This window comes from Lichenostomus cassidix, chromosome 1Aa, assembly GCF_008360975.1.
Source record: "Lichenostomus cassidix isolate B80296 chromosome 1Aa, HeHo_3.0, whole genome shotgun sequence".
Lineage (NCBI taxonomy): Eukaryota > Metazoa > Chordata > Aves > Passeriformes > Meliphagidae > Lichenostomus > Lichenostomus cassidix.
The window spans coordinates 48100774-48123788 of NC_139480.1; the positions used below are offsets into that span (position 1 = coordinate 48100774).

General features: G+C 40.8%; 1 protein-coding gene across 14 annotated transcripts in view; it reads right to left on the minus strand.

Annotated features, from left to right (window-relative positions):
- Positions 1–237: 237 nt before the first annotated feature.
- Positions 238–23015, minus strand: part of TNRC6B (trinucleotide repeat containing adaptor 6B) — a 132538-nt gene continuing 109760 nt past the window's right edge. For 13 of the 14 annotated variants that reach the window (XM_085048699.1, XM_085048695.1, XM_085048694.1 and 10 more), the window contains 6 exons: positions 19826–19972; positions 19484–19579; positions 16887–17111; positions 16336–16406; positions 14351–14490; positions 238–13854 (listed from right to left, as the gene is read on the minus strand). In XM_085048699.1, coding sequence (XP_084904825.1) covers positions 13464–13854; positions 14351–14490; positions 16336–16406; positions 16887–17111; positions 19484–19579; positions 19826–19972 — 1070 coding nt within the window. In that variant the 3' untranslated portion in view covers positions 238–13463. Of the gene's footprint in view, positions 13855–14350; positions 14491–16335; positions 16407–16886; positions 17112–19483; positions 19580–19825; positions 19973–21992; positions 22342–23015 lie in introns of those variants that run through there. The other variant, XM_085048704.1, reaches the window with a different exon arrangement.

Here is a 23015-nt window from a genome sequence, read left to right on the forward strand (position 1 = left end):
CCGCCCCGCCCCGCCGCCCTCAGCGGGCTCCGCCCCGAGCCCATGGCGGGCCCGGCGCCCCCCAGAGCCCGGAGGCCAAGGCGGCCTGAGGAGCTCCGACACAGCCTGAGGGAGCCCGACCCGGCCCGAGCCGCTCCGACACGGCCCGAAGTTCTCCGACAATGCCCGAGCGGTTCCGACAATACCCGAGCGGTTCCGACGCGACCGCGGGACACAAAACGCGCAGAAAACAAGAGCTTTAAATGCTTAGCAGCCAAACACATTTATTAGTCTTTTTTTTTTTTTTGTCTTTTTTTTTTTCCAGGAACCCAAAAATAGTTTGTAGTTATAATGTAAGCAACTGAGTTGCACATAATACAATCATATCTTTCAAAAAGAAAAAAAAAAAAAGAAAAACAACAAAACAAACCAAAAAAACAAAAAACGAAAAGCTGTTTAAAAGCAAAAAAAAAAACCTTCAGAAAACTTATATAAGTATTACACCATCTCTCAGTTTCAATGAAATGACGACGACTTAATTCCTTATTACTCTTAACTTGTCACACTCCAATAAAACATCACCCTTTTGTTTGTTTTTTTTCTTTTTTTTTCCTTTTTTTTTTTTCTAAATCCAGCATGAGAAATACAGTACCTGCTATGGCAAAAATACACATAAAATGCAACATTTCAGCTTATTTGTACATTAGTAGAGTTTAAACATTTTATTGGTTTTTTTTCTTTTTAAGTGAACCAGTGATCTTAAGTACCACTATACTAAAAGTAAAATAAAAATATAGAAAAGGAGGAAAAGGGGGCAGCCAGCCTTACAAGAGCACCTTCTAAAGTGCTGAGTTTCTGTGTCCATGGAAAACCCTTAGGAAGTTGAAACATTTCTGAGAATATGGGATGGAAATTAAAATGAAACCTGGATATGCAAGACATTGTGTCATCTCCTCTACATTCTCCCCATTTGTCCTGTAATTTTCTTTACTGCACACTATAGAAGGAGGGGAGAAACCAGAACTAAGGTAAGAGTTTAGTAAAGGAAGCCATTTCAAGTATAAGAAAAAAAATAAACACTTACAGGTAACTTGCAAATAGCATCAATATACACACAGCCACTATTTTTATTATTACAATGTCTGCTTCTGGGGACAGTGTTTCAGCAAGAGGACTTTAGCTGTACCTTCCTGTTACCTATTTATGTGCAAAGTAGAAAAGCTGCCTTTTCTAATCCAGCCATATTGGACATCATTGATTTTCTATTCTGCCACCTCATCCCTTCATTCCATAAGGAGAGAAGAAGGTGTCATTATTTTACCAAGACTAGATGAAATGAATCTGTTTCTCCACTCCTCTTCCAGACACACCCTTCTCCCATTACTTGTTTGCAATGAAGAGGAACTTGCCAAACTCCCGATGCCCACCAGTAGCCAGTTTCCTGAACAGGTAGAAGGCATTTACCTTTGTAAACATAATCCCTTATGTTTGTGGAACTCAAAGCAGCATTTCACACCTCCAGCCAAGCGGTGGAGATGAAAATAGATCAGAACGCTCCCCTGTCACTGCTTTTCCTCCTCCCCTTTCCTCTTCCGCACCCAGGAAGATTGCATTTGGTTACTTTTGTTAGAAGGTGGGGTTTTTTTGGTTCTTTGAGGAAAATACTTAGCATTTAGTTCAAAGTAAACATTACAGAATTACCATCATCAGAGTCATACTGCTGTTTGTTCTGCTTTCTAGATGAGAAAGAAAAAGCACTGCGCATCAGATGTTCTGCAGGTGTTAGAGCAGATGTGGCAGGAAACCAGGATACCTATGTGTGTAAATCCCACAGGTGCACACACATCACTTCAGCTTCTTTCTCTGCAGAAATCACTGCATACACTTCACCTTGATTACTGGCAGAGATGGAGAGGGTGGCATAGGGCAACAGTGGAGAGATGTTCCTAAGGCCACAGGGAGCAATGCAGGACAGAGAGGACCAGGGAGTGTCAGACAGAAAGGTTTCAGGTACAGAAACCATATTCTTGTCATTTCAAATGCCAAATTCCAAGAGGCATGGGCTCACATGCACATCCCTGAGACGCACATCCAAGAAAGAAGAAACAGCGACCATGTGATTGAGAGGGGAGAAAGTAGCAGAGGTTCCCTGACAGCTGTGGGATTTACCCAATGAAGACCTCTTCCCCCACCACCCTCCCAGAGACATTCTGGGAGAGCTGTAAGGCATATACACAAGCAGCATCTACTATCATTCTCTCTGTTCCTACGTTTTATTGGCAGGTGATGGCTTCTGTATACTGTGGACAAGACGAGACACTGCATTTGAAGTGTGACTGGTAACACACTGAAATTAACGCAGGGAAGGACACAGAAAGCTACTTTGTCCTTTATCCCTGGAGCAGCAGCATAAAGTGGCCAGGTTCTTCATCTTACAGTCCCCTCTCTGGAACTACACACCACCACCTCCCCTTCCTGATGGCAGGAAAAGATGTGTCTACTCGAAAGATAACATTACCAAAACCGCCATCCAACGGCAGGGAGAAGCACACAAACTTATTCTGATTTGGTGGTCTGGTGAAAGAAGCAGCAAGCTCAAAATACTTCAATTTTGAAGCTTATCTAAAAGTACTGGAGACACGTGACCTGTAGCAACACTGGCATAACTATATAAAGGAAAGAAGAAGGAAACAGGCATAAAGACTGAGGAGTATGAGTAACTGAATCTCTATTGACTTCTGAGTGTCTGATGGCTTCAATGATTTAAAAAAAAAAAAAAAAAGGGTTATCTCCCTCCACACAAGCAAACATATAAAGAACTAGCGATTTTGCTGTGAAAACCTCATAATACTTCTATCATGCTTTTTTCTTTAAAGCACTTGACAAACATTACTAGTTGATCCTCACAAAACCCCTGTGAGGTAGGTAAGTATTATTAACAACCCCGCTTTACAGGTGAAAAAACAAAGGCAAAGTAGTTAAATGACTTGCCCAAGGCAAGGGAAGAGTAATGGCCGATGTTAAAATTCAGGAGTTCCAGGCTTCCAGACCTGTGCTCAAAACCACTAGTTCAAATGTCTTTTTACAAAGGAGATAACAGATGGAAATAAAAGTCCATCAAGTTTAGAAGAAAAGCTAAGATTTAAAAGGTTACATCAGAAGGGGAAATGTACCACGAGGTATTTTTGTGAATGAGTTTAAACTTCTGATTTTTCTTTTTTTTTTATTTTCGTTTTTTTTTTTAAAGGCATTCTGACAGAGTGGAACCCTGATAAGATCACATCTGCAAGGCAGGCACAGATGCGAGAGTGATCATCAAGTCTATTACTTATTACAGTACTGTGAATGTCAACAAAAATAAAACTGCTGCATGAAAACACTGAATACAGGCAGGATAATCTCTCAGTTTATGATATTACACCTAAGATAATGCCAAGGATAATGCAGGTACCATGGTTCACCATGGACAAAGGAAAAAGTCAAGTCAAAAGGTCCCTATTACAATGACAGAGAGAGCAGTGAGATCTACGTTTTTCTGAAGGAGACTTCCTGGAAGCTCAGCAAGCTTCAAGGAATGCACATAATTCACAATGACTGCATTTTGGAGATGTGAGGAAGTAAATCCTTTTCAATGACTGTTATGATAACACCTTATAGTAAAAATAGGATAATTTCTTCTAAATAGAGAGGACCTGGTCAACATATCAGTCTGCTTTCCCTAAAATTTCACACACTGTCAACATTAGTGCTAAGTCACTGGCAGCTACTGATATTGAAAAAACGCAGTCCTCTTAGCTGGTCTTTAATCAGCACTAGAATATAAGTACCATCTCCACCATCGTGCCCACAGCTGTGCTTTCACTGTATGAACTGTGCCAGAAACAGCAGCAAAGAAAATTCTAGGGATAAGGCAGTGTAGATATCAAGGACCAGCCATGTTCCAATTATCCTGGATGAATACGAGGACTGCTGAAATGCAAAATGAGTAGTAAATAAAAAAACCCCCAGTGCCTGTGGCAGTGGGTTTCCTGAGCTTGACAAGGGCCAGAGCACAGGAGGTGGCAGAGAGTTCCCCAGGTAGACCTGGTGTCCCACTCACCCTTTTGGCCCTGGCTTAACACTGTGTGGCTGAATTCGCTGCCCTGTGCGAGGCTGAGAGCCGATTTTGTTTTGCAGCCAACATCAGTTATTCAAATCTCTGCCCAGTTATCTATTGGCCAGCTTCCGACAAAAGAAAGGTTCTTATCAATTCCTTCTTATTTCAAAGTTATCACTTCCCCACTTCCCCAAACTATAGTGGATATGCCATGGACACAGAAACTCCTGAACAGTTTAGCAAAGTATCTTTGTCCCCTACACCCCCTTTGCAGAATGCATAGTTTACAATTCACTTACAAAATAAAGAAGCAATGCTGACCACATATGGGACCTTTTTTTTTTTTTTGAAAAAAGAACAAACAACCTCTTCTTAAGTTCAGTATCAAAATTCACATTTGCATAATAATACATTTCAAGGCCATTAGAGAGGAATGAGAGCGAAGCAAAGAAAACTGCAGAGTCTCTCCTCTCTTTGTCTTCCTGAATAGAGCTGAGGGATCCCACTGGAGTTTCTTTTCAGGGTGGGAATTACAAAGCGCTACAACAACAGCTCTTGATCTTGTACACCTCATGTTTCGGGTGGGACGAAGAGGTGAATTATTAGGGAAAAAAAAACAAATGGAAGGAGACACTGCAGATTCCCATGTTTAGCTACAAACAGCTTCGAAGAAACAAAAAATTACTTCAGATTTTTTTCCTTTTAAACACTTCTACCTCACCATTTCAAAAACTCTTTTTTTCTTCTTGTGTAATACCCTGTTCATTTAAATGGCAACGTTAAGTGTGCTGGAAGTTGAAGGGTTGAAAAAAAAAATAAATTCCTGTTTCACGTATCAGGACACGGGCAGAGAGGGTAAAAGTGTGCCTGCACCCACTATTTAACAGAAGCTACAAAACATCATCTTCTCTACATGTATAAATTTGTCTCAAACATCACTGTGTTTCGATTTTCCAGTGCTTACAAAAAAACCAAAGCAACACGCACTCACACTCATGCACACGAACATAAAGAGAAGCCACATAATACATACACAAACTCAACCTGCAACGGCAGACTAGCCTAGAACTATCAACAGCTTCTGTGCATCACATGACATCCCTTTGCACCCCCCACCCCAATCTCTACCACATATGAATACGTATTGTGCAGTGTAGAGACCAGCCAATGATGCTGCTTGTCAAAAGGGGACCAGTGGGCTGCAATCTCAAACGTCTGACCTCTTGAGAGAATAAATTGACCACTGTCTCCCCTCCAGCCCAAGCGGTCTCCTCAATTAGACAGTCACTATACTCACAAAGGCACATTCATAAATACCACATTTAAATTACTGCTTGTAAAAACATAGGAGGAAACATTAAGCGCTTATACCTCAACCCATTCCTACTGACCCAGCAAGAAGTATCACAATAACGTATCACTTGGTGAGACCTTACTCCACCTTTAGAAGGTACATATTAAAGAAGTCTTCCAACACCTCTTTTAATTTTTTTTTTGCATAAATGAATGCTTTTTTTGTTTGTTTGTTTTTGGCTTACATATTTTGGAATACAGCACACTCACTATAAAGCTCTGTTGTAAGGCTACCCCCTAAAGTAAGGCTGTTCTACCTTGGCTTGCATTTTCGCTTCATTTTGCTTCTTCTCCACATGTCCCCAAAACAAAACAAAAAAACCCACACAGCGCCTTATATAGAAAGGGTAAGCCATATCTGGCAGGGAGAGGGAGGGGAAAGAAAGCACATAATATCATAACCATGTCACTAGAATAGCTATTCTAACAAGCTGTGCAACCTGCTCAACAGTAAATGATGAAGAAAATGATTACTTATGGTTGGTTGTGTTTCATCTGAAACAGGAGGAGCTTCCACTTCATCTCAATTAATAAAAACAAACATAAAAAAAAAAAAAAGAGGAAGTTAGTTCTGCGAATGTAACAACACACACCAATAGCCAAGAAGAAGCATTTAGCGCTCGAGCAAACATTTCTTGCCAAACACAGCCTCCTCTGCGTGTTCATGCAAAATTCTCCAGCCTCTTCCCCTCTGCCCACCACAGCCAAGAATGTTTGCTGCTAAAATACTTAAATACTTAACGCCGGCTGGCACAATGCATTCTTCCCTTTTTTTGTTCTTTTTCCCTGGAGTACTCTGTATTACTTTACAGAAAGGCTGTCAGAGTCCAGTCGAAAAACTCCCTTTCTCACTACAAAGTTTACAGGAACCCGAACACTGCTGAATGTCACCAGTCCCAACTGTCACACATACAGGGCAAAAATGGCTCTTTCGCAGAGGGCACTTGATTTGCTAGAAGCTTGCTAGGACTCTGGGAGACTTCTAGAGAAAAGCTTTCCTGCATAGCTCGATGAAAAGCAACACGCAGGCAAACTGTGGATGCAAACAGATGTTGCCTGCTGCGTGCTACAGACAAAACTGCATCTATCGTGGCCTGACAAGTTTTAGAAGAGGCTCCAACCCACTAGGAGCTGTGGCGCTTTTTGTAGCACAGGTGAAACCTTAAATCACTTTTCATACAAGGATCAGAAGCTATAGTTACTACATCACAAAGTTTAAAGTCACATAACACCACAAAATAGAGAGCAATAATTTCAAACAGGACCCTGACTCAATTTTAACAACAACGTAGACAGACCTTTAAAGTCTACTGTAGGCAAAGCTCTGGTTGGTGAGTCATTACAAAATGGACCTGTTTCCTATTATCTACTGCAGGGGAACTTTGGTAAAATTCAGCAACACTGGTATTTACAGTGATGGGACGCTTATGCAAAACATCGTGAAGGACATGAACTAGCAAGGCTGCTAAAAATCTCCAGTTTGGCTCCTGTCATTTAGTCCAACCAACAGGTCTGCTACAGCCTAACTGTTGCTTTGTGGTTTAGGTTTGGATGTGAATTCAGGACAACAGGGAGTACCAGCTCTGTCTACATTGGGAAACTTAACATATTTCTCCCCATTACTGTTAACATCCTTCTGTCACAGGTGGAAGCCTAGTACTGGAGGTAAAGTGAAAGAAAGAGTTTGGGTTTTAGATATCTGTATTTTGATCACAGTGGGAATGACCAATATGATCTAACAGTATCAGTTCCTAAAACTGCAAAACAGAAGCAAATAATCTACAGAACTGAAATGATATTGTGTGCAAAATCAATTTAGACAAACCAACAGATTCTGCATATGTTGCTTCAGATTCAGGACCAAAGTTGCACTTCAACAGCATTTGTTTACTGGGTTTTTTTTGGATTTACTTTCAACATAGTTGTCTTGGTATCACTTCCCTGCCCACAAAGCATGCATGCATATTTACAATTAAGAAAGCTGCTTCTGTTAAGGGAACCTTATGTCTTTAGAAAAACCCCCTACCTTCTACTCAGTCAGGACTATTACCCTGAGATGTTAACCAGCCTCCACAAAACCTGCATTTCAATCCACTTGAGAAACTGGATAGGAAGGTCACATGATTAACAGTGAAGGTGATGTATGCAACACACACTGGAAATACAACAGGTCCTCATCTGCTATGCTGACCCTGATCCAGCTGATTTCCTTGACCAGGCTAGGTCAAACTTGGATACCTCAGATACACAAACAGTGCTCCTCTTAAAGTCAACAGGAAAACAAGATGCACAAACAAAATCAGAAAGTTAAGAGTTAAACATAATAAAGAATGAAGCAAAAACCCCAACCTAACCAAAACCTCTCCCCAAAAAACCTACAGTACTATTTGGATGCACTCTTAGAACACAGTGGAAGATGTGGCAGCATTTTTAGGAAGAAAAAATAGGGCAAAAGTTCTAAGGAATAAATGCTTGGAAATTTCATATAAAAAAAAGAAGAGGAAAAAAAGAGGCCAACTTAATATAAATGCTTAATTGTTATTTAATCTTTGAGGTGGTTATCCCAGCCAGCTTGTTGAAAACAACCTGTTTATATTGCAGAGGTAAAAACATACTTGGCTTAACATTCTTACTCATTACAAAAGCCACTTAATGTGAAACTCAATTAAAAAAAAAGTTTATAAAGAAAAACCTGACACCCCATGATTTAAAAAAAAACCCAAACCAACAAAATAACCACTCTCAAGACTGCTGGGCAAGCATCCAGGTAGAAACATGAAAACAGTGGGAAAAGATGGCAAGTATTCCGAAGTAAATGTCCTAAGTCTAAACACAGGTTTCTGAGCTGTACCACACTTTGTTTTGCTTTCTAGATTTTGTTGTCACTGCTAAGATGAAATCCTCAAATGGAGCAAAGAATCATCCAACAGATTGAAAACTCTCAGCTTGATAGACACTAGGGTAGCAAAATGTAGGGTAAGCAAAGTGGCTGGATTTTTATCTTGAAAGAGATGCCTAGAGCCTGTTCCAGGCTGTGCTTTCCCCAGCCTCTTCTCCCGACCTTGCCAACATGTTTAAACAAGATGCTGCCACGGACTCCCTCCCTGCAATAGTTTTGCAAAAGCCCAGAAGTACCCTAACATCAATTCCTGCTGCCTTTTTGCTGTTAGGAGCTCAAATGGTAGCAGGATTTTTAAACATTAAGCAATGGGTTGCCCCCAGCAGTCGAGTCTGGTTAGCACAATGCTCAGACACCACTTGCAGTGGCTGGGAGTTCCATGACTAAGCCATACAGATCTGCCAACTGTAGCTGGAAAATAGATTAATGTTACTTTGACAAAGGGAAACTGTCACTGAGGAGACAGTCACTAATGCTTACAGGATGCACATTCAGGAAATGAGGAGCAGACTGTTGTACTACAATAGGTTTGGACCCAGCAGACCGCTGAAACTTAGTTGTCAACCCTTCAGCAGTCAGTCACAATCCACTTCCAAGTGAATGTCAAGTCTGTTGGCTTTTTTTTGACTAAATGCTACGTTTTCCTCTCTTTTAGGCCTCTGCTGATTTGATAAACACAGCTTCTGGCAAAGCACTCAAATTCTCTCATTAAAACAAAACAAAAAAAGAAGTCCTAAACTTTCTAAGTAAACCCTCCTTCTACTGGCCCATGACAGGATTTTTAAAGCACATTATTATTACTACTGATGCATTATTTTCAATAGACTCACATGCACACGCAGCACAACATAAAAACACTGGGCAACTGCTATGAGAAAGACAGAATTTGGCATCTGATTTCTTTTTTTAATAATAACAACAACTTACCTCAACTACTATTAAGTAACTCATTGCACGACTTGCTTACGCGGCATGCTCTTTTTCCCTTACAGAATGGGTACATCTATTTCCATGAAGTGGCTACACTGCCTCACTTTGCCTCGTCTTCCCTCCCCTCCCCTACTGTAGGGCATGTGGGTGCATGTAACAAGGCACTAGCGCGGTTTTTGTGGTTTGAGCCGAGCCGTTTCAGGCCGAGTAAGCCCCTGACCCTTAGAGCTGGGAGGCTCAAGTTGGCCATCCCAACACGGAACTCTGAAGTTCGAGACTGTAAGCCCTGACAGCCAGCAGCAACAGGGTGAACAGAGGAGTTTAACAGCTATTTCCCTCATATAAAATGAAACAGAAAGATTGGGAGGTGGGGTGGATGAAGAAAAGCAAGCAGCAAATCTCCAAGTGGGGAATTAAACTGACCAAAATAGCTGAAAACAGGAAAGCTGATTTTCAATGTACGCTTTCGTGGAGTATTTCCATATTGTTTTTTTTCTGTACTGAAAAAGGCAGGTTAATAAAACTACTTCATTACTGAGTATTCTGTCAGCACTGGTTTTCTTTAGCACTGCTTAGAAGTGGTTCAAAGAAGCACCATCGTGTATTTCCTGCTAGTCCTCCTAACTGAGGATTCTTTCAGTTAAATTCTACTGCATTTTAATAAGATTTATACTTTCACTCTGCTTTTAAAAAGGTGCTTGGAAGAATATTTTTGTTTAGTTTTAATCGAGAGGGAATAGTAGATTTCCATTCACACACTTCTCTTCTCCATGCAACTGCACATGTCTGCATAAGTAACAAAGCACTATAAATCATAACCCTTCTCCCACAACTTGTTTAAGATTGCAATGAATTCCTGTTGCTGATATTGAGAAGTTTTCTTAATGTATCTTAATTTAGAAAGTCTTTAAAATTCTTGATCCCTCGCTTGACAGTAACATCTGGAGATTTTTTCTTTTTTTTTCTTTTTATTTTTTTTTTAGCATTTTTATTTTAAAGTAAAAACTTTCAAACATTTTGAAGATTCAGGAACTTGTAAAAGTTTATCAACAAGAAACAGCCATCTATCTAGGATAAGATAAGGTTAAATAAACCATCTTCAAAAAACTGGCTTCCTACCCTAGAATTCCTGAGAATGCTTGCAAATTTAAAGCAGGAAAACAAAATGTTAAAATAAAAACAAAAACACTGTTAAATGCTCCCAGAGTTAGTCTTCATCTAAAATATATATATGCACTTTTTGGTCTTTTTTTTTTTTTTTTGTACGTTTTAAATTTTTTTCCCTTTAAGCTTACAATGGAAGAACAATTTAGCTTTTCTTTTTAAATATTTCAAATCCCTCATTATGTCTTGTAAACAAGAGGGGCTCTAGCACCCGGCTTTCACCATAGTATCGCAATGAACTCAACTAGCCCAAAGTGCAGGAAAAGGGACCTTAGGGCAGGTTGGGAGAGAGAAGTGAGGGTGGAACACAGCAATGAACCAGCATGTATAGCAAATCATGTGACAGAACAGATACTGGCTTGCTCAGGCCAAAGGTGCTTCACTAGGAAGTACTGCTGGCACAGGACTTTTAAGAACCTGCTCTGCATGTCCGAGCGTGCTTGGTGTTTGAGCAGAAACAAAGCTGTACAGATGCCTGCACATGAGGGGCACTAGCCAGCTAGCAGGAGCTGAAGGAGAGCATTTTGTTTCTTTGTGCATGGTGGGATAGATAAAGGAGGAGACATGATAGGAAAATATATTCCAAAGGGGCCAGAGTATGCTGCACACTCCAGTTTACTAAACAAATACAAACCTATTCATACTTTTTTACCACATAACATTTTGCATACAAATCTACAGGCATGTGTATATGCAGCATTTCCCTCAGTCAGTCTTCCTTGTGACATTGGGTTTACATAGAAAGGGCGAATTAAATACAACAGCCACGTCCTTCCCTAGCCCTTCCCTCCCACCCCACAGGCACACTCACACTCACACACACTCAGGCACCAACCTCCCCCCATTACTTGCATCTGTTTCTGCTTCTCCCCACCAAACCCGTGAGTTCAGTGGATTAGATATGGTCGTATCCTTCAATGAAAACGCTGAAGAAACAGACTCCCCTATCTGCCCCCCTCGGCCAGGTGACAAAAGCACTGCTCCCTCTGAGGGCTGGAATGGACAGGTATGTGCTGGTACAGAATGTCGGCACTTGGTTAGTAGAACAGCTGGACAAAGCCACGTGGAAGTCCTAGCACTTATGGAAAAAGTACCGGCATCTCTCTTCCCTCTTCCCCCGGCCCCACCCCCACTAAAGACTTCCTGCTTCGTGTCAACGGATGTTCCTTCAAGTCTGCTACAACTCTTTTTGTAACAACAGGTCTTAAAAGTTTTGTTCCCAGCGCACACATGCTGGCTATTACTGTAGATTATAGGTCACCCCTATCCTGCCCAGAGTACTACTACACTGATGCTAAAAAAACCCCAAACCTTTCCTTAAATACAGAAATTAAAAAGCAACAGTACAGAAAAAAGTAAAAACAAAAAACAAAAAGGTGCAATACTTTTTTTTAAAAAAAAGTCTTTGCTAGTTATATACCTCCCTAAGCAAAACCACGTACACAGGAAAAAACACAACACAGAGAAACAAAAGGAAACCTTTGAAGTACACACTGGTTTAAGAACATTCGTAAGTAAACGTTTCTGTCAGTGATGGTCTGGCGCTGTAATGACACCAAGGCCTGGCACAGGTAACGCTCACCATGAAGGACGCAGGAAGGAGTTAGCTGCATGTGCTTTCAGGAGATGAGGCAGGCTGGCCAGCACTTTGCTGACACCATTTAGCTTTTTGTCAGTTTTAATACAAGCAGTAAATCAATTGAAAGGCTAATTTGGTTGGGCTGGATTTTCAAGCTTTTGATGGACTCCTCTAGAATGAGTACGGGTGCTTATTTAGGTTTGGGGGAGAAAAGAAACACTAGTTTTTTTTAAAGGTACTGAAGCTGGCAAGAGACTGAATAAGAACATTTGTCTAGCTGCACAAAAAATGGCAATGTCTTCTTTCCTCCTCTCTTCCCCTTGTTGGAAGAAATAAATGGCTTGCATTATATAACAAACACTCTAGGGTTCATTCGGTACAAACACCCCACATGCAGACATAAATAAAGACACTGTTACTCAAAAGACAACATTGTCTCCCCTCTCACCAAATCCTTTGGATATGGCAGTGTTCTGCTCTACCACAGGGTTAGAACAAGGGCTAGGAAGCAACTATCCACTCCGTATGATCTGCAGATTTCAGATAGCACCCTGCTAAAATGAATTTAAAAAAACCCAAGGACAAATTTTAATCCAGCCCAACTGGATTCTGCTTCAGCCACAGGGACTCCACCATGCCTGTCTTGCTTTCAGAATCAAGACATGCAGATGGCCAGCCAGCCCGTAGACCATCAGCAATGCAGCGTTTCAAGATTATATATAGAGAGAAAAAAATGCACACACACAAACATGTGCACACGCACTCACACAGAAACAAGCACACGTGGGCAGTTACATGTGCCAGAACACACTGGTACTTATCAACCAGCCAATCACAAAGTGTTGGTTTTTTTGTTTTGTTTGTTTGTTTTTTTCGGTTTTGTTTTTTTTGTGGGTTTTTAACTTTTTAAATTTTTTTTTAGGTTTTTTTTTGTTTTTGTTTTTAAAGTGAGGCTCCGTCAAGTCTTCCCCTCCCTCCCCTTATTCTTTTGAACCCCTCCCCTATCCCAACCCAACATGGTAGACCTAAGGACGGAAACACACCCAGTGCAAACAAAGTTAAAAAGCTATTTTTTCAGTATATATGTTTCTTAGCAACAACTTCCGTATAACATGAAAAAGTGAAAAACTAGAAACTAATTTTTTTAATTTTTTCTGTTTAAATTTAAATGGTATGTGTACTTGCTTCACATTGTCTTTCTAAGTTGGCGTTCACGATTCAAGTATTTCAAGAGTGATATGTTCTCTTTTTGGATTCATATTCCAAACAAAAAAACTGAAGTTATATAAGGGAGGCAACTATGTGCTCAGACAGTCTGTCAATGACCCACCTTTTTTTCTTTCTCCGTTTTCTTTTTTCCTTTTATAAATGTATTTATTGCAAGTTGAAAAAAACGAAAAGGTCAAGTTAGTGCTGCTGCTGTTCCAAAAAAGGTCACGAGGTCAGAGTTGAAAGTTCTAAGTTCAGATTGAATCCGACCCTCCTCCCAGAAGGTCTCCAGGTAGTAAGGGAGCAGGGCTGCCCATTCTGTGTGGATCCTCTACGCTTGGGACCCCCCACAAGCTTGAAGAATAGTTTGGGGGACCCCACAACGAAGCGCCAGTGAGATCACCCCCACTGCTGCCGCCGCCGCCACCACTGCTCCACTGCCCAAGCCCTGTTGACCCACCAAAGAGATTCAAAGCAGGTCCAACTGGATCTGTCTGGTTCTGTCCTGTCTCCAGGGATTGCCAGCCTGCTGCGGGTGCACTCGGGGTTGCTGCAGGTGTAGGGGGCTGAGCTTGTGCCAAAAAGCGACTAACCTCTTCATCTGTGGCAAACTCAGCCAGGATGGTAGTGTTTCCCAACACACACCTACAAAGCAAGACACATAAGAAAAAAAAACATATTTGAGACTCAAAAGATAGGGCAAGGGATTCAGAAAGCATGGGAACAACACTAGTAGGAGTATGGTAACAAACCAAAGAAGGTATCAGCTACCTTGCTACAATGGAGCAGACCTGAAAAACTTCAGCTGTTCTTCACAGTGAAACTCACTCAAAACACAAGAACTTCCATTTCATAAGGGGGAAAAAAGCCCAAAAAGCAAGAATACCCCAACCCCCTAGCCCCAACATTCAGTTATGCCTGAACAAAATCTTTATGAATTTAAACAAAGGTCTTGAATGTTAACACCAAGAGCAGGTAAATGCACATAATGACACCTTTCAAACAAAACAGAGGAAGAACAGGCTAAAAGCCTTTGAAATTCAGGAGATTAGTACAATTCAGAAGTTTTCACTGAGTTTAGGGGCTTACACCACCAATCCCTCACACCCTCACAAGCATTTTGTCTGAAAACCTTGCTTACATGTGCAGTGCAGTCTGGGCCTTGGCCGCCTCCTGTTTGGTGTTATATCGGATGAGGGCGGTGCCCTGGGTCAGGTTCAGATGGAATGTCAGCAGTGGGCCATGCTGCATGCAGATCGTCCTCAAGGTTGACCCATCAATCTAAGGAAGAACAGCTAGGATGAAACAGATGTTTGGAACTATTTCTCCAAACATACATCAATCCTGACTTTGTCACAGTAATTGAAAGATATTCTCTCTCAGAAGGAAAAACAGATGAAAGCAGTGGGAAGTAAGCAAAGGTGGCAGAAGTTGATTTTCGAACAGGAACTGGTGTGCCTTGACTTCTCACAGTTACATGGAGTTTGCTTCAGTATGGAATAATCTGACTTAGCTTTCCTGTCCACTTAAAGCTTGAGTCCAGTTTTCCCTCTCTCACTGCGTTTCTTACACTGTCAGCTTTTCCAGTAACTATATAAGACTTGTACTTCTCACCATCTTCAGTCATCAGAATTTGTACCAAATGAACAAGAATATCTTAGTCTCCAGCTCTCTGACTGCATTAGAATTCAGCTAAACTTCTATGTAAAAGGTTTTTGCAAAACCGGAAATACCTCTACAATGAATTTTTTTTTAAATTTATTTTGGTGGTTCTTTGTCTTTGTGGTTTATGAAACAATGACAGAAAAGAGTCAGTGATCTTCCTGCCAAACCCACCAAAGTCCATTCTGTCTCAACTAATGTTTTCACAGCAGCTGTTGCCTACATTCCTTCCGCAGCAGTAACAGCTTGTTACTTACCTCCAGTAACAGCTGCTCTCCCAGGTGCTGTGAACAGACAGATTCCATTCTTGGTGTGCCACAGGAACATGCACACGTGAACGGGATCTGTATGTGCTAACACTTAAAGAAGTGCCACTTTCTTCCTTCTCTTTCCCCCTCTATTTTATGAAACAGCTTCAAATGAGGGAAAAGGAAGTTGTGTGGGGATACAAATATGGTCAAAACAGAGAATCTTGAAACAAACATGTTGTTCCTTCCAAGCCTAACCATTCCCTAAGTCTATGAATCCATCTGAACCTTTACACTTCCTTCTCTCTAGTGCACTGACCCACAATAAAGAGAGAATCTGTGATGAGACAATTATGATCTGTTTCTCTTTCCTACTAACTTAAATGCCTCCAAAATATAGTCTTCCTCCATTAAATAATTCCTAAAGCAGCATTTAAGTACTTTACACAAGCCAGACTTAAAACTGTGCTTTTTCATCACACCACTTCTTCCTTCACATCAAGGAAAACAATCTTTTCTGTGAAAGGAGCACAGTTCCCCATTTTGGGTGATCTGACGGAGACCTCCATTTTTCCTTTCACATCAACCTTTTTTTTTCAGACTGGAGAAGTATGGTAAATTATCCTGCTGAACAGGGGACTCTCTGTCTAGACCTCAGGGTGCTGCTGATAATCATATAGGCTTTTCCTAGCCCTTGAATACAGGACTAATTGGGAATGCTGAAACCAGGACCTCCACGGAATTCATTCTGAATGGCAGCAGGCTTTGAGAATACTTGCAGAAATAACCTAACAAGACTGGTTTTGGCAGGAATGCTGGAAAAATTCTGCGGTTTCACTATGGAAACACTGAAGTGAAAACTGGCAGTTACATCAAACTTCTTACTGACAACATCCCAAAGAACAGCTATAAACCATTCCACATTATAGTAATGAAATTTACCCTCCCTTCGAAGAAAAATTTTTCTGTTCAGTGATTTTTATAACTCTTAAGTAAAGAAATGTTTTAACAGTCACATAGCAAAACCTGAACATCTTAAAGTTAGCTGAAGAGATTACAACAGAAAAACCAGTCAGACTGCAGTTCAGTTAGTAGAAATATGTTACATATGCTGACAAATCTGATTTTGTCAGATTTTACTCAAAGAGAAACAACTGAAGAATTCACAAATCCTTGCTAAAGCAAACAAGTTGCCAGAAACAACCACAGAAAATACCTGTGGAGTGAGATTGTGAAGAACCAGCCAGTAGCTAGGACGAACTGAGCCACCGTCACTCCAAGTAGATGCTGCAAATTTTAAGACAAAGCAATCAAGACAGATTTGATACAAAGAAAAACCATGTTTCTTTACAGTTAGGTCTTTCAGAAAAAACAGCATTATTGGCCCTGTTAAAACAGGAAACTCTAATCTTCAGTCCTGGAAACAAAACTACGTCTTTTCTCACTTTCCACATCAAGATTCATTTTACTAGAGTTTATCTTTGAGGAGTTTCCCACTCACAGCATGCATCTAGTCTTGAAAGGCCCCATGCAGCAGGTAATTTCTGACAGCTTTCAGCCCTTCTTCACTTACTCCCTGCAGCAGGACCTGGGATTCCACCCCCCACCTGCCCCAATTACTGCCAGCAAATTTCCATTTTTCCAAGAAAGAGCTCTCTTTTATCCTTTTACCAGACAACCGCAACTTTCTTTCCTCCAAACCACTGGTGCTACAAAACATACAGTGCCCAGGTCTGATCAGTGGTGCTGTGAGCTGGTTGTTCTCACCAGAGCCAAGCCTTGAGTCCTGTGCCCCCCAGCCCCTGACCGATCGGGGTGCTGTGCTGTTCCATGGAGATGATGGTTTGGGGTTGGTCAGGCCAGGGGGTGGGCGGGGCAGCCCTGTAGTGTTCCTTGAGGAAATATGGTTTTTCCACATCTTGTTGGAGAGATGAGTGGGATTGTGTCCTATGGGATCTGGGGACCATGTTGATTTGTAATCACTGAATTTTGCTAGAAGAATAAAGAAATTATATGTATTAGAGAAACTGATGAGATTAAGTACTGTCCTATCACAGTAAACCTTTTGACTGCATTTATACTGGAGACAAGCATGAAGCACAAAACCACACTATAGTTAATTTATCATACCAAAAAAACCCATTAGTTAATCTTTGCTTATTTTATATATGCTGACAAACAAAAAATCATATACCCAGATCATTTATGATAATGTAGCTGACTGCAAAGTGTTCCATCACTAATCAGATGAACAACAACTTTTATGTCCACACTACATTTCATATGACAATCCAAGAATTTCTTACACGTTTGGGCACTACTGACCTTTAATGACCTTCTTCAAGTAAAAAAATCCGCAGAGAACTGAAAGGAGCATTCACCATTCTTGGTCTACTAAGCTAATGTTACCTCCTAAAGATGTCCTCTGTACAAGATCAAAGCTTTCTTGTGAATCACAAATCTCACACAGTGTTGACACAGCAGTAACACATAAAGAAGGGCACTTAGCTGTGTGGCAGCTGCACTTTTAAACAATCTTGAGAGAGCATATTTTTACTAAGAAAGCATTACCAGACGCCTATTTGAAGACCAACAGTGGATATCTTTAACACACTTAAAGAACACTTTATAAAGAAATGCAATAAAAGACAAAAATAAAAGCCTTCCTCAAAACACTACTATCGGTCATGAATACTTGGGAGCTCTGCCTAAACCATTTTTTTTAAAAGGCAGACTTGTAAGTTCTCCCACAATTTCTAACACCAAGAGACCTTTCAAAAGTCAAAATTCCTTGAAAATTCCTCATTGTCCTGCAATGAGAACCAGCCAACACAGACATGGCTATCTGGGGGGAAAAGGTTGTGTCAGACATTACCTTAATCATAACTCTCATGTATGTGTGTGCAAATATATGTTTAACTCCAGTCACCAACTGACAGGGGTGAATGACGGATTTAAAACAAAGTGAAAAGATACAGATTTACAATATGCCAGGGCATCATAAAATAACACATCTGTAAACAAGACCACAAAGCTTTCAGCATGTACAAGTATGCTTCAATTTACAGCTGGATCTCTGTATTTCCATGACACAGTAACAGTCAGCAGCAAGCAGGTTTCAAGCACTAACCTATGATAGTATATTTAAGTGCTTAAAAATCTGCTTTTATTAGACTCTGCTTTAGAGACAGGTGAATTCTCAGGCTGTAACAGGGGAATCTTCTATGTCATTAGAATGCTGCATTCAGATACTGCTTCAAACCAAAGTCACCTCACAAACTGGTGTCAGGAACTCAGTTTTTCTTAAAAGTACTTTCCACACATTTTGTGAAGACGCTGAGGTAACACCTGAGCACAGGTTTTATTCAGTATGATGAAAAAAACCCAAAGTTCAGGCCAGATGTAGTTCTCAGCTCTGTTCATCACCTTTGCTATTCGCAATTGTCAAGACAATGATGTCTTCAAGAAAAAGCTCTGACATTTGCAAGAAGCTTAAAATCCAAATGGTTCATCTGGAGCACGTATTTCCAGCATTTTACTTAGAAGTGTGTGCAGAAACAATTTTATACCAGAAAGCTTTGGAGGCCTTCTTACGAAGGACCTAAGACAGGTATTTATGTTTATATTTACAAGCCAACCATCAAAAGCCAAAGGACTAAACATCCTCATTGTCCAGATTTTAGGGAATGATGAGTGATATAAAAGGCAAGGCTAAAACATTCCTTTCACAGCACTCCCCTGTTCTAAAGTCAAAATAAATAAAATCACTCACCATTATCAATACATACAAAAGCAGGTATATTTTAAAAATTACGACATGTCAATAAATTGTACATGCACTGTTTTATCTTTCTTTTTGCACCTGCTGGTTCCTACTGCTCTTTATGGGCATAATATACTGGTTTTGGCTGGGGTACAGTCAATTTTCTTCATAGCACCTGGTATGGGGCTATGTTTTGGATTTCTGCTGAAAACTGTTGATTATACAGATAATTTAGTTACACTGCCTAGCAGTGCCTTCATAGTATCAAGACCTTTTCTGTTTCTCACATCCTCCCACCAGCAGGAGGGATAGGGGTGCACAAGAAGTTGGGAGGAAACATAGCCAGGACAGCTGACCCCAACTGTGCAAAGGGATATTCCATACCACATGGAACCATGCTCAGCATATAAAGGCTGGGGGAAGAAGAGGGAGGTGGGGTATGTTCAGAGTTATGGTGGGAGGTGGGGTATGTTCAGAGTTAGGGTGCTTGTCTTCCCAAGCCACTGTTGCACATGATGGACTAAATACTTTAAGTGGGACAACCACAAACTATTGCTAAGTGAAAAATGCTTTTCCTGGGTAAGTTTCAGAGCATGCATACCTGAAGTGCTATGAACGTTGGTGAAGGAATTGTCAGAGGCACTGTAGGGCCAGGCACCAGGTGAAGGCAGCGAGGTGTTGAGGGAAGAATTAGACCCTATCAAAGAGAAGAGAGAAAGAGGAGACCAAGTTCACAGAATTGCTGTAACACCATTAAACCTCAAGAGAGCCACTACTATGGCAATGCCAAGCTTTCAGGTGATGGCAGCCACGGTGCAAAGGGCACAGAGCTTCCTTCTCAGGCAAATGCAACAGACTGTTTGCGTGCTACGACTGAACATTGCGATAAGCCCGAGTATCAGAGTGACTTTGATCATCACAAAGCAGGTGTTTGCTGTTTTACCTGTGGTGTTGTCCCGCAGAAGTTGGTGGTCAGTATCTACAATGGGAGATGTGGCTGTCCCCCCCAGCACACTTCCAGGGGTCACATAGGGGTCAGATTCAGGGTCAATGTTTTGTATACCTTTCCATGGCACTCCTGGTTGGAACTCTGGGACAGGAGAGAAAAAGGAATTAGATGCAATCATGGAAATGTCAGTTACTAGAAGTAATTGCTGAAAGTATTTTGGGAGGGTAATGTTCCTCAGGGGAAAAAAGAAGACTACATTTTAGAATTGTCATCTATTTCACAATTCCTCCCACAGCACTAGCTCTGATGTCTGAATACAACTCCACACTGCAAAAAACTGGCACAAGTGCATCCAGTATGCCTTTAAGTGCTTCTGCTTTGCTACATTCAGATGAGGTTTCAATAGTTTTAATGCATCCTATGTAAGATATGCAAGGTTAGATCCTGTACACATACTTTGCGTGTGTGCAGAAGCCTCTCTCAAGGAAAGACTACCTACCTTATGGGTCTGTAAACACATCTGACACATCACACTGTAGGTACACACACTTTATACATTACCTATCAATTCTGAGGTGAGATGCCTTGTAGTAAAAGTAATGTATGCACTCATTGACATTCTTCATGCTTCCCAATGAGAGGGGATATACTTCTCATGCTTTAGTTTGAACTACAGCTCCAGGCATGCCAGAATTTTAAGACAATAGGATGAATTATATTAAATATGAACACACAAAGACTCCAGTTACTGTAAGAAAGATCAGTAAGTTGGTTCCTTCAATAAATAAAGTGCCCTGGTCAGTTCTGGAAGCAGCGGTGCAAAAGTAAAAGTGACAAACACAAGTAAAGAAGCTTCATATAGTGTGACAATTTGTGTGTGAAAAGAATGCCAAGGTGGCAGATTCATCCCTTGCAGATACAAGTCCAGAATACAGAATTCCCAACCTGAATTTCTGCAATAATCAATAGTAGAATATTTCATTGTAATCAAAGATCCATTATTAAAAGCAGGATCCAAGATGCACTCTCTAGAATGAAGCCATGTGGATGAATCTGGCATGGAAGGGTTCATTTCAGTCACCTCTGTAACCAAGAAGTATTATCAAGACTTTCACAGACATATGGAAGAAAATATGATACTAGTGGTTCAAGCAATTGCCATAATAAGGGCAGTATTACACTGCGATAATGCATAGGAGAATCTGAGAGAAGATTCAGTGGGTGAAGAACTGTGGTCCTTCTATTCCAGTATTTTGTGAACAGTAGTAGGAGAAATACCATCAAGGGACAGAACACAAACCTGGCCACGATCTGAGGACTACTAGCCTCACACTCTCCCAGCGTCTACAGTCATCCTAAGATAACAGACATACCCACCATCTGCTAGCACCAGCTTGTGAAATTGTTTTTCCATCAGTTTATCCAATCACTGTTTCAGTTGGCTAGTACCATGTCTCAAGAAGCTCTGAAAGCAACACGACCCAGAAGTGCACCACTCCTGATGGAAAAAAGCTCCCATCTATTTAAAATTTACATTCTCTTAAATCCAGCATTTGCACCACTGTTCTAGCATTGCAGGAGTCACAGAATTACAATTCTGAATTTATCTTGTTCACTGCCATCATGAATTTATAAACATCACTTTCATGACTTTATGAACATCATTTACATCTCCCAGTCTTCAGTAACTCAACAAAAGAATCCAGGTATCAACACTTCTAACACTATGAGGAATCAACACTGCATCAAGGAAATGCTCTGCTCAGCTACTGCCAAAATACTGTCCTTCCCTGACAAGCAGGACCACGTCATTGTTAAAGAAGAAGCAATACAGCTCTTGGGTCTACTCAAAATACCTTCTCTGTTCTGAGACAAAGAATCCATGAATACAGGCTAGAACCTGAAAAAAAAGAAGTCCAAGTTTTCTGTAAAGATTCTGAGAATTGGTGAGACTGAAAGCTGAGTGCACAGTAAGCTCTCATCAAAAGGTTAATGAATATACAAACAAGGCTCCAAGGATCAGGCATATTATTGTTTATGAACACATTCACTCATCAGTGTAACTCTGGTCTGGAAAAGCATTTCCTTGAACTTCAGCATACTGACAAATTTCCAAACTTTCCTTTGGGGCTGATAGTTATTATCATGCACATTCACCAGATCCTGTCTACAGACATGCTCTTTTATTTCTAGACAGTAAAGAAGACATGAGATGCATTTCTCCACTGATATTTGAGAGGTTCTCTCAAAAAATTCAAACATGAGATTATTGTGAAAACCATGACAGACACATCCAGGCCAGTTTGCCTGAAGTATGACTGATCTTGGATGGGAAAATTATGGTCTAGTATTACCTAAGTATGCAAAGTCTGTGCAACATAACCAAAACACATAGTTCTCACCAATGCAGCAAAACTTGCTCTCACCTCCAGCAGTGATATCAGTTTGACTGGGGACCACTTCATTTATCTTTGTGCTGAACAATACTGCTCTCTTGAATGGCAGAATTTCTGCAGCAGATGGCATTTAGGAGGAAAACGCGAAAGGTGTAGTCAGGGTGAATGCTGAGTGACCACTGTTTTCATTCAAAGGAAAAATGCACCTATTTCAAGAGATTTTCTCTTGTAAACTCTTTTTTGTTAACATCTTGTTTTCCAGCACTGGGAGGAAGAATTCTATCTTCATGCCAGGAACTGGCAATGAACCTCACCTACCAGCTTGCAGAGAAGGACCTAGAGTGTAAAGTCATTTCAGGTCTTCATTCTTCATCAGTGGTGAAGATAATGATAGATCATGATATCAGTTTTCCTTCTCAATGAAGTCCACAAGGTAGACAGACTATGACACAGCTCAATTGGCTGATGGTTATGGAACAGTAACTTGTCCCAGCAGCCTATGGATCTCACAGGAGTGGAACAGCAGTACAGCAATAACTGAATAAATGCCACATGCCAAAACCCAGGATCTGTTACATGACACCTGCAATCAGTCTTGGGTTACTCACACAAGAAATTAGTGATGGTATTGAGGATCTCAGTGGAAGTTTATACCCAGAATTTGTGAACTACACTTATCCTCTCACCGTGGTGAGGCAGTCGGCAACAAAAAATTTTACTTATCACTGACATTTGGGACTACAGAAGCTCTATGGTATCAACAAGAGGCTAAGAGTAGCTATCCAGCT